We start from the raw sequence: 12,256 nt of genomic DNA, 5'->3' as shown, positions 1-12,256 counted from the left end.
TGGACTAAACAGAGAAAATGTGGTACATATACACCATGGAATACTACACAGACATAAAAAAGAATGACATCATGTCCTTTGCAGCAACATAGAAACACAAGAAACAGAAAACCAAATATTGCATGTTCTCACTTGGAAGTCGGAGCTAAACTTTGGATACACACAGACAAAAAGATGGGAACAACAGACAGTGGAGACTCAAAAGGAGGGAAGAAGAGGAGCGGGGAAAGGGCTGAAAAACTTTCTACTGGGTACTATGTTCACTGTCTGGGTGACAGGACCAATAGAAGCTCAAACTTCAGATTCACACAATATACCCTTGTAACAAACCTGCACCTCCTGAATCTAAAACTAAAATTAAAATGTAACTAACTAACTAAATAAATAAAAGAGGGCCTAAACACAACTCCCATACAGATAAAATACAAACATGTGCTCAAGGCTTTATTTAAGTCATCAATAATAAATGAACCAATTAGTGGTATAACTGGGAGAATTCAAAGAACTATAGACCATCAGGAATGTTGAAATCAATTTTGCTTAATAGATTGCAAAACTGGTCAGTCTCCACAGGGTAACAGTCATCAACTGCACCTCCACCGGACAGTCTGCATTGCTATAGACAAGAATCGTGTTTGTTACCATTAATATTCTACAACTTACAGAGTGCAACATAGCTCAGACAAGGAAAGGCCCATAGACCAGAGAATTCGATAACCAAACCACTCCTAGATTTCCACTGCAGACATTCACTAGGCTTTTTGATTCATCTCAAAGTCTTTCCCTACATAGGTGAACACTGAACAATGGGTAAACCATAAACTCTCAGGCATGTGTTCCGGGGAAATTGCAGTGAGGACTGAAGCATGAGGTTCAGAACTCAGGTATCTGCCTGGACCATGAAGGCTCAGCAAGTTAGGAGGCAACTGGTTAACCATGTGCACTGGTTAACTTTATACTGAGAATTAGGATCTCTGGCTGTGAACAAGTTCTTCCCCTTCCCTTCTCCAGGAGGATCCAAAATGAGGAGCTCCAAACTAATGGTGGTCAGCCCTGACCACACCCTGGAAGAATCCGAGAAACTGTGAAAAAATACACTTGCCCCTCTTGGGTGGACGAGGTGGCTCACGCCTGTAATCCCAGCACTTTGGGAGGCTGAGGAGGGTAGATCACAAGGTCAAGAGATCAAGACCATCCTGGCCAACATGAAACCCTGTCTCTACTAAAAATACAAAAATTAGCTGGGCGTGGTGGCGCACACCTGTAGTCCCAGCTACTCAGGAGGCTGAAGCAGGAGAATCGCTTGAACCCAGGAGGCGGAGGTTGTAGTGAGCCGAGATTGCACCACTGCACTCCAGCCTGGCAACAGACGGAGACTCCATCTCAAAAAAAAAAAAAAAAAACCACACACTTGCCCCACTCTAGGAATTCCAAGGGTGATGCCCTGGCCCCAGCTCACCCTTGATTAGCAGAATCAGAGCTAAATCCTAATCTGATAGGATTAGCTAGGAATCTCGCTAATCTGATTCTGCTAATCAAGGGTGGGGCCAGGGCATCACTGGGTTTTAAAGTCTCCACAGGTGACTCTAATGAGCAGCAGGATTGCAAACCACGAGGCCAGATGGTAAGAAAGACCCCTTTGTCCCTGACACCCTGTGTCTCTGCTGTAACGTTCCCTTTTAGTTGAGAGCTGCTAGCCTCAGGATAGGATTGAGAATATAAGCAGGACATTTTCTAAAAATACTCCTCAAAAATAATATTTGATAGAGACCAGAAAACAAGCACAATCCATAACTTGGTCAGACTTGGTTGGCAAGCATGCAATGTGTTAGAATCTTCCACAGGGAGCTGTTGCCATCCATTCAATCCAGACTCCTGATGGGCTGCCTGAATTATAATGCACGTACTGGAGTATAAAGATGCCCACAGGTGTGTGCTAGGTAGGCACCAGCACACGGGTGGCGTGCACACACACCTCATGCTCATATAGCAGCCTCCAAATCAAAGATGAGGTGAGGGAGTTGGTTACAGAGTAATAAAGGACCCCCCCCCCCCACCTCACACTGGGGTAGCTGACTGACTCATCACTTTTGGTTGGCTGGTCCCCACAGTGGGGGAGAGAACTGACACACAGGGTAGACATGGTGAATCCCAGCACTTCCTCCCAAATCTTCTGAAACCTCTTCTTACGTATTTCAAACCTGATGTGATTAGGGATAACTCTGAACTCCTTCAACTTATCACCAGAATCATAGGCAATCTTTGGTATTGTGTGAAGTCACCGTGCCCTGATTGGCCTCTGCTGGTGGTAAGAAATCCTGCTGTAAAAGACATTGTCTGGCTTTTCTGTGGGGCCGAGGAGGGCCATGGACCAACTGTCTCCGGAAAGATGATCTTCTCTCTCCTCCCTTTCTCAGTCCCCATGTTCCTTACCCATCCCCCACACACCCGACACCCACACCCACACTTACTGCAAGCTGCACAGGTGAAGCATGTGTCGTGGTAGAGGTTCCCCATGGCCTGGCAGGCCTGGCCAGCCCCAAACACCCCTTTGCTGCATTTCACACAGGCTCCTGCAAGGACAAGAGAAACATCAGTGAGTCAGGAGGGAACCAGTGTAAACTGAGTCATAAAAAAGCCAATGAACAAAGCATAATACCATCCCTCCCCATGGCCAGCCCACCACCAAATCCAGTGGATGACTCATTTGAAGTGTCTTTCTCTCCCTCTCCCTCTGTCACTCTTTTAACTGCAGAAAACAGCTACCAGGCTGGACTTTCGGTCCCACTTTTCCTGCTCCACTGTTATGCTAATGTTCAGAATACCTGGGCTTGGTCAACTCTCTCCCTCACCTGACCCAAAGCTTTCGAAGGTTCCCACTGTTTATAAGACAGTTCAGAAAGATTGCACCATCACTATAATACACCAAGCATGCAGGCTGGGCAATTTCTTTTTTTCTTCTTCTTCTTCTTTTGAGACGGGGGTTCTCGGTATGTTGCCCAGACTGGTGGGCAACATAGTCTCTAACATAGTTAGAGACGAGCCTGGCCAACATGGTGAAACCCCATCTCTACTGAAAATACAAAAATTGGCCAGACGCGGTGGCTCACACCTGTAGTCCCAGCACTTTGGGAGGCTGAGCACTTTGGGAGGCTGGGGGAGGGGGATGAGGGGGAGGGGGGAGGGGGGAGGGGAGGGGGAGGGGGAGGGGGGAGGGGGAGGGGGGGAGGGGGAGGGGGGAGGGGGGAGGGGGAGGGGGGGGAGGGGGAGGGGGGGGAGGGGGAGGGGGAGGGGGAGGGGGGAGGGGGAGGGGGGAGGGGGGGAGGGGGAGGGGAGGGGAGGGGAGGGGGAGGGGGAGGGGGAGGGGAGGGGGGAGGGGGAGGGGGAGGGGAGGGGGGAGGGGGAGGGGAGGGTGAGGGGGAGGGGGAGGGGGAGGGGAGGGAGGGGGAGGGGGAGGGGAGGGGGAGGGGGAGGGGGGAGGGGGAAGGGGGAAGGGGGAAGGGAACTTTTTTTGAGACAGAGTCTCACTCTGTCACCCAGGCTGGAGGGCAGTGGTACAATCTCAGCTGACTGCAACCTCCACCTCCCGGGTTCAAGTGATTCTCCTGCCTCACCCTTCCAAGTAGCTGGGACTACAGGCACGCACAACCAAGCCCAGCTAATTTTTGTATTTTTTTTTTTTTTTTTTTTTGAGATGGAGATTTGCTCTGTTGCCTAGGATGGAGTGCAGTGGCGCCATCTCGGCTCACTGCAAGCTCCACCTCCCGGGTTCATGCCACTCTCCTGCCTCAGCCTCCCGAGTAGTTGGGACTACAGGTGCCCGCCACCACGCCCGGCTAACTTTTTGTATTTTCAATAGAGACGGGGTTTCACTGTGCTAGCCAGGATGGTCTCGATCTCTTGACCTCGTGATCCGCCCACCTCAGCCTCCCAAAGTGCTGGGACTACAGGTGTGAGCCACCGCGTCTGGCCAATTTTTGTATTTTCAGTAGAGATGGGGTTTCACCATGTTGGCCAGGCTCGTCTCTAACTACTGACCTCAGGTGATCTGCCTGCCTCGGCCTCCCAAAATGCTGGGATGACAGGCATGAGCTACCGCGCCTGGCCTGAAAAAACAAATTTAAAGAGCCAGGTTCTGAGCTTGAGCCTCCCACCTACCCGTGACTCCTGTAGTTTGGGTTAATGGTGATCAGCTCTCTGGGTGTCCATTTCTAAATTAGGAAATAGAGGTTTGTTCCATCTGCCCTGCACGCTCCCAGGAGCAGCAATTAAAAGGGTTGCTTTGTAAACCAAAAAGTTCTAAAGAGTTAATCTGCCTCAACTACAAAGTGCTTATTGGGACACCTGGTCTAGAACAGCTCCACAATTTACCAGCTATGTGACGAGGGCAGACTAATTAAACTCAGACATTGGGCTAGAAAATGGGGACAACAGTGGTCCCCTCGTACGGTTACTGTGAGAGAATATGTGCAAAGTACTTAGTGCAGGGCCCCATGCTTGGGAAATGCTCAATTAACAGGCAAATCATAAGGATGACAATCATGTTACTGCCTCCTGCGAAAAGTGCCTTCAGCTTAAAAAGAGCTGTCTAAGAAGTTCTGGGCCTCTCAGGATCTCACAAGGGCTCTGTGAATAGGCTGGAGGTTTCTCAGGCTAGGCAAGCCCAGAACCCCTACAGCAGCAGCCCAGGCTCCGGGCCCGTCCACATCAAGGAGGCTCTGGAGTCTCCCTTCCAAAGAACTCCTCCATTACAGTCAAATGAAAGACAGCACAATTATGTAAACAATGCACAAGATGAAAAAAGATTCACGGAGGAATATATTAAAATATAAACAGTGGTTGTTTTACATTGTAAAACTGTAGCTGGCCTTATTTCTTTATATTTCCTGTAGTTTTTTATAAGACAGCAGGCATTACTTTACAGATTTTAAAAGGTCATCTCAAAAAAGTGTTTGAATATGTTCAGGTATACTATATAATGTTTAAATTTTTGAAAAATCTACTTTACAGATTTTATAACTATAAATTGCTCCCCTAGCACCCAGCAAGGTAGCCAGCTGGCATCCTTTGGTCAGGAGGAGCTCATGCATCCTTTTCTAACTCTGGCTCTCATCTGTCAGGCTATTCTCAGGCTGCAAATCCCCAGCCTTCTGCCCACAGGGTAGAAAGCCCTGTGTTTCAGAGTTCATATCATTTTAAATTGATAAACTGCATCACCATCAAAGGAAGTCCAAGCTAACACATCCTTCATGAAATTCCCCCACACCAACAGGTTTAAGGAGAAAGCCGCTCTGCCAACATCAGGAAGCCGGGTGAAGCAGTGTGTAGGAAACAGACAAGAAATTGACCACTGGAGAAATTCATTTAGAGAAAGCTCAAGAGGGCACAAGTATTGGTTATCTGCAGTTCTTCTTCTGTTTCAATATTTTAGTATAAAAATTTTCAAACATACAGAAAAGTTGAAAGAATTATACAGAGAATATCCATATACTCACCATCCCAATTCTGTAATTAATGTTTTGCTATCCATTCCTCAATCAATCCAACAATCCATCCCATTCTTGATGCATTTCAAAGTTGCAGGCAGCAACTTCACCCCAAACACTTCAGCCTCCCCATCATTAACTAGAGTTCATTATTTATTTGCTTAGGCTTATTTTTTCCAGGTAAAATTCACAAACAGACATGAAAAGCATAAGTCTACCATTCAATGAGTTTTGACAAATGATCTATGTAAAGGAAACGCAAATCAAGATATAGAATATTTCCAACACCCCCAAAAAGTTCCTGCATGCCTCCTCCCTTCCATCTTCTCTTTAATGGCTATGAAATGTATGTGTGTGTGCCTGTGGAGGGGGAGGTGGCGGGGGGATGAGATGACTGCACAGCTGGCATTTCTGTACCTTGCAAGCAGCAAAGTCAACAGGGAGCCTCCATCACTATGAAACTGAAAGCATCAAGTAATTCAGAGGCATCAGCATTGCTTTCTGTCTAACAATTTTTATATACAACTTGGGTACCTTAGCCTCTCAAGGTAGAAAATACAGTTCTGGGCAAACTGCATTCTTTTGCTGGTACACATGGAGCTGTGGGGCCCACTTGGCAGCAAGGCATAAACACAACAGGGTTCAGGCATTACCACTCATTTTTAAGGCTCCTTTAAGCAGGCTCGTCACTCTGGAAAGCAGTGGTGTTCATGGCTGCTGCTAGGGGCCCGTGGACAGTGGCCACTGGACCAGGCCAGGCCAAATGGGGCCTCTAGTATTTGGGATGGGGCAAATGTGGAAGTGATGGTGGTGGCATCCACTGGACACAGCACCTACCATGCTGTGGTGAGCTGCTAGTTACCTGGGCATTTGCCTGCCTCTCCTAGTGACTTGCAATTGCCTTCAGAGTAAGGGCCACATCTTAACTGTGGCCTCCATAAGTGCTCAAGGAAACAAGTGTGAGTTGAATCACATTCCACATAGCTCCCTGCACAGTCCTTTCCTCTTTCCTCCTTACCTGGCACCCACTTTCTTGTATCTTGGGCACACGTGTCTATTCCCCCACAAGCACTTCATACCAAGGCCCAGGGTCTTATTCATCTCTGAACACCCCCAGCCACAGACAAAGGGCACTTAGTATCCCCTCAGCAGACCTTAACACAGAGAAATGGATTCTATGGATATCTATTGGGAACTGGCTATGACATAATTCAAATGTGATGATGGGGGAGAAATCTTTCTGAAAAATGCTGAATATCAGGCCATGGCAAAATGTCTAAGTATGAGTTGTTTAGTAGTGCCGAGATTCACTTCCAGATTACCCATCGTAAGTCCCCTGGTGGAATTGACCCTAAGCCTTTACAATGAGCAAGAAAAGCTAGTTTGTCAGGCATCAACCAAAGCAGGCTACAACTCGATGTCAGGCATCAACTCGAAGCAGGCTACATGTAATGTTAAAGCAGTGCACTCGTGAATACAATTCTGCTCACAAACATGGTGTAAAACCACTCCCAAATGCTGTGGCCTCTTTGTTTAACCCCCTGTAAAACGGTGGCTACAAAGAGCAGAGGGGCACAGGGACTCAGCAGCTTAGCATGGCATGCCCACGCTTTCCACCACCCACATTATGAGCACATGAAGAGGACCGTCCTGCAAGACAGCTCACCAAAAAGAAAAGGTGAAATGAATTGCATGTGTCAGTGCAATGCTGCTGGCCCAGACTGCAGAAGCGAATGCATCTTATTAGGGTTTGGGGAATGAAATCCAGCACCCTCTCCTACCCCCGTTCATAAGATGCTGGCAGGACGGTCAGCGTCTTCACATGGATGCTCTGACAACAGCCAGGGCCTCCCTGGACTTCCTGCCACTTTATCTCTCAACGGCAGGGCTTCCTCCCCTCTCTCCGCACCCTGCTCAGCTACACTCTCTTCTGGTTTCCTCTCTCTGAGGCCTGTGACCCTCTGCCTTCAGCTGTCCCTCACTTTCTGTTCCTGCAGCTGAGTCCTTCGGGCTGCTGACATCCTTTCTCTCCCCCGTGACCACATAGCACAGATACAAAATGAGGAAGGAAGCCACCTGTGTTCGAAATCATGGGTCGCAGAGTGAGGAAGACTCCACAAGAAGCCAAGTAGGTAGGAAAAGATTTCATCCTTGTGGCTAAATGGATCTAAAAGTAGTTCCTAGACACAAAAAGTAGGGAAAACAATAAACTGAATTTTACATTCTAGGAAATCATGTGTCTACTACAGGCCAGACCCTAGACTTAGTTTTTTTTGTTGTTGTTGAGACGGAGTCTCACTCTGTCACCAGGCTGGAGTGCAGTACATCAGTATGAACTTATAGATATTTTATTCTTTGGATTTTTTATTATTATTATTATTTTTTTTGAGACAGCCTAGCTCTGTCACCCAGGCTGAAGCGCAGCATGCGATCTCAGCTCCCTGCAACATCGGCCTCCTGGTTTTAAGCTATTCTCCTGCCTCAGCCTCCTGAGTAGCTGGGATTACAGGTGTGCACCACCATGCCTGACTAATTTTTGTATTTTTAGTAGAGACGGGGTTTCTCCATGTTGGCCAGGCTGGTCTGGAACTCCTGACCTCAGGTGATCCGCCCGCCTCAGCCTCCCAAAGTGCTGGGATTACAGGCGTGAGCCACCGCACCTAGCCGGACTTGGGGATTTCAACCAGTGAAGGGACTGCTGCCATCTCCTGTCTAAAACCCAAGTTCCAGAAAGGTCCTGTCACTTGCTGAAGGCTGCACAGTGGGCAGGTTTGAGAGAGGGAATCTGAGTCCCAGTTCCAACTCAAAGGTTTCATTATGACTATCTGGTTGGCAGCTGTGGCTATTCCTGCCACACATGCCCCCCGACTCCCATAATGAGGGGAGCTCCTTCTTCACCCCGCAACACACCACCTGCTCAGGGATTCAGACCCCAGACCAGCCCTGCCCCCAATCTCCTACTACCCACCCTGGCCCACCTCCCATTCTACCTTGTCCCTCACACACACGACCATCTTTCTGCCTGGGACCTCAATCACAAGGCCTCTCCCTGGAGGGGGGACCCGCAGCTCCTCTTTCCCCCGCAGGTACGTGCCTTCTGATTGCCCTTCAGGAAACCGTTCGTTGCCCCCACAAACACTTCCCTCTCACTCATTTGGAGCCAGCCCCTCTCCAGACGCTGGCTACGGGGTGGGGAGCAGGGTGACTGCACTATGGCCCTGCCCTTGTAGAAACCAGACCCTGCCACCGCTGGTGGTGAGCTGTCCAATCTCATCTGTGCGTTCACTAAGTGGTCCGGGCTGAGGAGAGGCTCAGGCTCAACAAGAAGAAAAAGAGTAGGCTCTTAGCCTCCCTTGGCTTTGCCAGGGCCCCCCATGCCACAGGATTTTAAAGAAATGCCCAACAGAGGAAAGAAAAAATATCATCACATGTTACTATAACAACCAAGCTCAAAAATCAGAAGGGAAGTGAGAGGAGTAAGGAATACACTTTTAGGAGCAGAGAGGAAGGGATGGGCATTTTCCCCTGCCATTAGACTTACTGCCCCTTTAGCCCATTCTCCAAATTGTAGCCCAAGCGATCTTCTTATAAAACAGTTTTAATGAGATGTAAGTAGCATATACAAAGCTGTACCTATTTAAAGGCTGCAATTTGGTACCAAAATGGGAAAAGTTCCCTTGCCTCCTCACAGGGTGTGCAATGGGAGTGTGGCTCGCTTCTTCAGTGTCCCACTGCTCAAACCTCTAGGGGAGCATACAGGCTCTCTTCCGATTGCCCCAGCCAAACTCTGCCTCGTTCTGCCAGTTGATGGCCTGCTGGTGTGGTACTGTCTGTCAGTGTGCTCCCGGCGTCCTCTCGCCATCCAGTCGCTTGTATCTTCTGCTGATGTGTTCCTCTCACTGTCCAGCAGCTTCTGTCTTGCTAGGGTCTCAGGTTTTTATAGGCCCAGGATAGGAGCAAGGAAGGCTGGGGTGGTCTTGGAAAATGCAATATTTGGGTGTGAAGGCAGAAGTGCCTGTCCTCACCTAGGTCCCTGGTGGTAGAGCCCTAGCCAGGGACCATGCCCTCCTCTACCCAGCACTTCCCTTCCCTGCTTTCATATCAGTATGTTGTGACATTTCCTTTTTTTTTTTTTTTTGATGGAGTCTTGCTTTGTCACCCAGGCTGGAGTGCAGTGGTGTGATCTCAGCTCACTGTAACCTCTGCCTCCCAGGTTCAAGCGATTCTCCTGCTTCAGCCTCCTGCTAATTTTTGTATTTTTCGTAGAGACAGGGTTTCACCATGTTGGTCAGGCTAGTCTTGAACTCCTGACTTCATGATCTGCCCGCCTCAGCCCCAGAAAGTGCTGGGATTACAGGCGTGAGTCACCGTGCCTAGCCCCAGGTATCTATACACCTGTAAAATCATTACCACAATCAAGACAATTATCAAATCCACTGCCCCAGAGATTCCCCATGTCCTTGTGCCTTTTGCAATCCCTCTCCTCTTCCTCTTCCTCTCCCCAGGCAACCACTGATCTGCTTTCTGTCATCACAGATTAGCTTGTATTTTCTAGTTTATATAAATGGAATCTGGAGTATGTACTTTATCTGGTTTATGTACTTTATCTGGTTTCCTTCACTCAATATAAATTGAGATTCACGCATGTTGTTACATGTAGCAGGAGCTCATTCCTCTTTATTGCCACGTGGTATTCCACCACATGGATGTATTAGTTTGTTTATCCATTTGCTTGTTGATGCACATGAGTTGTTTCCAGTTTGAGGCTATTACAAATAAAGATGCCATCAACATTTGTGTACAAGCATTTGTAATGGACATACATTTGCATTTCTCTTGAGTAAAGGCCTAGGAGTGAAATGGCTGGGTCTCATGGTAGGTGGATGATTAACTGTTTAGGAAATTGACAAACTGCTTTCTGAAGAAGTTATATCATTTACATTCCCACCAGCAGTTCATTAGAGTTCCAAATTCTCCACATCCTTGCCAACACTTGGCATGAATAGTCTTTTAAATGTTATCCATTCTGTTGCAATAGGTTGTACAGTAGCATCTCATTGTAGTTTTAATCTGTACCTCTCTAGTAACTGATGTTGTGTGTGAGTATCTTTTCATGTGCTTATTTGTCATCCTTTTCTTCTTTAGTGAGGTGCCCAAAACTATTGCCTATTTTTTTTCTTATTGTTATGAGAACTCCTTATATATTCTGGATACAAGTTCTTTATCAGATATTGCTTCACAAAGGTTTTGCTAGAGTCCTACAAACTAGCTGCCTTGGTCCCCGTAGACTCTCAGCTCCTTTTCAACTCAGGGAGTCCACCAGGTTCTGCCTCTCTTCTCCCTCCTTGTGCCAAGGCCTGGAAATTCTCTCAAGGCAATAAGCTGGGGCCGTCACCGGGCTCACCTCATTTGCTTCCTATCTCTCAAGAATCACTTTCTTGATTTCTTGATGTCCAGTGTCTTGAAAACCCTTGGTTCATATATTCTTTTTTTTTTTTTTTTTTTTTGAGACAGGGTCTCGCTCTGTCACCCAGGCTGGAGTGCAGTGGCACCATCTTGGCTCACTGCAAGCTCTGCCTCCCAGGTTCAAGTGATTCTCCTGCCTCAGCCTCCTGAGTAGCTGGGACTACAGGCATGCGACACCACGCCTGGCTAATTTTGTATTTTCAGTAGAGATGGGGCTTCGCCATGTTGGTCAGGCTGGTATCGAACTCCTGACCTCAAGTGATCCACCCACCTCGGCCACCCAAAGTACTGGGATTCCAGGCATGAGCTACCATGCCCGGCCTATTTTTTGTTTTGTTTTGTTTTGTTTTAGGCAGGAGGTTCATCCAGTCCCTCATGCTCCATCTTTAGAATGGGCGTTTTCCTTTTTTATTTTATAAAAAAGAGATGGGTTCTTGCTATGTTGACCAAGTTGGTCTTGAACTCCTGGCTTCAATTGATCCTCCCATCTTGGCCTCCCAAAGTGCTGGGATTACAGGCATGAGCCACCACGTCCAGCCCAGAATGGGCATTTATTAAACATCACAGTGCTGGACAGTTTATATGTGTCCCTTCATTTAACAACAATTCTATAAAACATCATCACTTTATACATGAAGAAACTGAAGTTCAAAGATTAAATCTAATGTGCAAAGTCAGGCTGACTTATCTGTGTCCTTTCCAGTCCACCCCACTGCACTTATGAGAGGGGCTAAGGGAGTACGGGGGAAGAAAACGTCCAGGGGTTCTGCTTATCCCCAAAACTTAGTATCTTCATGGTTTGGGGGCACCAGCGAATCCCCAAATCCAGCTCGGTGATGGGAGAATAGCTCCTTCTTGGCTGTAGCTAGGAGATGAAGGCCAAGCCCACCCCTACGCACACAGAAATGTGGCCCTTGGAACCCTGGGCATGGAGCAGCCCCAGAAGAATGTGTTTGTGTGCCCAGGGCCTCTGCTTCAGGGACACCAAAGGAGCTGGGGGAGCACGGTGGATTTCTGAAGATCATTAATAGTCAATAGGCCAATAGACTTCAGTGGGAATTATTATTTTTAAAAAATGACATTTATTATTTTGGCCTATTTCCTTCTGGTATTTTTTCAATGAATTTACTTTTTATTTATATATATATATATATTTTTAGCAGTTTTAGGTTCACAGCAAAACCGAGCAAAAGGTACAGAGAATTTCCATATATCCCCTTCCCCACACATGCACAGCCCCCCTCCCTATCAACAGCCCCCACCAGAGTGGTACACTTGTCACAACTGAGGAACCTACATGGACA

At 47.6% G+C, this 12,256-nt stretch overlaps 1 protein-coding gene across 1 annotated transcript in view; it reads right to left on the bottom strand.

Annotated features, from left to right (window-relative positions):
- LIMD1 (LIM domains containing 1) overlaps nt 1-12,256 on the bottom strand; it is a 95,217-nt gene that overhangs the window by 51,531 nt on the left and 31,430 nt on the right. Inside the window, exon 2 of the mRNA XM_030936081.1 lies at nt 2,472-2,573. Coding sequence (XP_030791941.1) covers nt 2,472-2,573 — 102 coding nt within the window. The remainder of the gene's footprint in view (nt 1-2,471; nt 2,574-12,256) is intronic.

The sequence above is a fragment of the Rhinopithecus roxellana genome, chromosome 1 (genome assembly GCF_007565055.1).
Source record: "Rhinopithecus roxellana isolate Shanxi Qingling chromosome 1, ASM756505v1, whole genome shotgun sequence".
Taxonomy (NCBI): domain Eukaryota; kingdom Metazoa; phylum Chordata; class Mammalia; order Primates; family Cercopithecidae; genus Rhinopithecus; species Rhinopithecus roxellana.
This window is presented reverse-complemented; position numbering and strand designations above follow the sequence as displayed.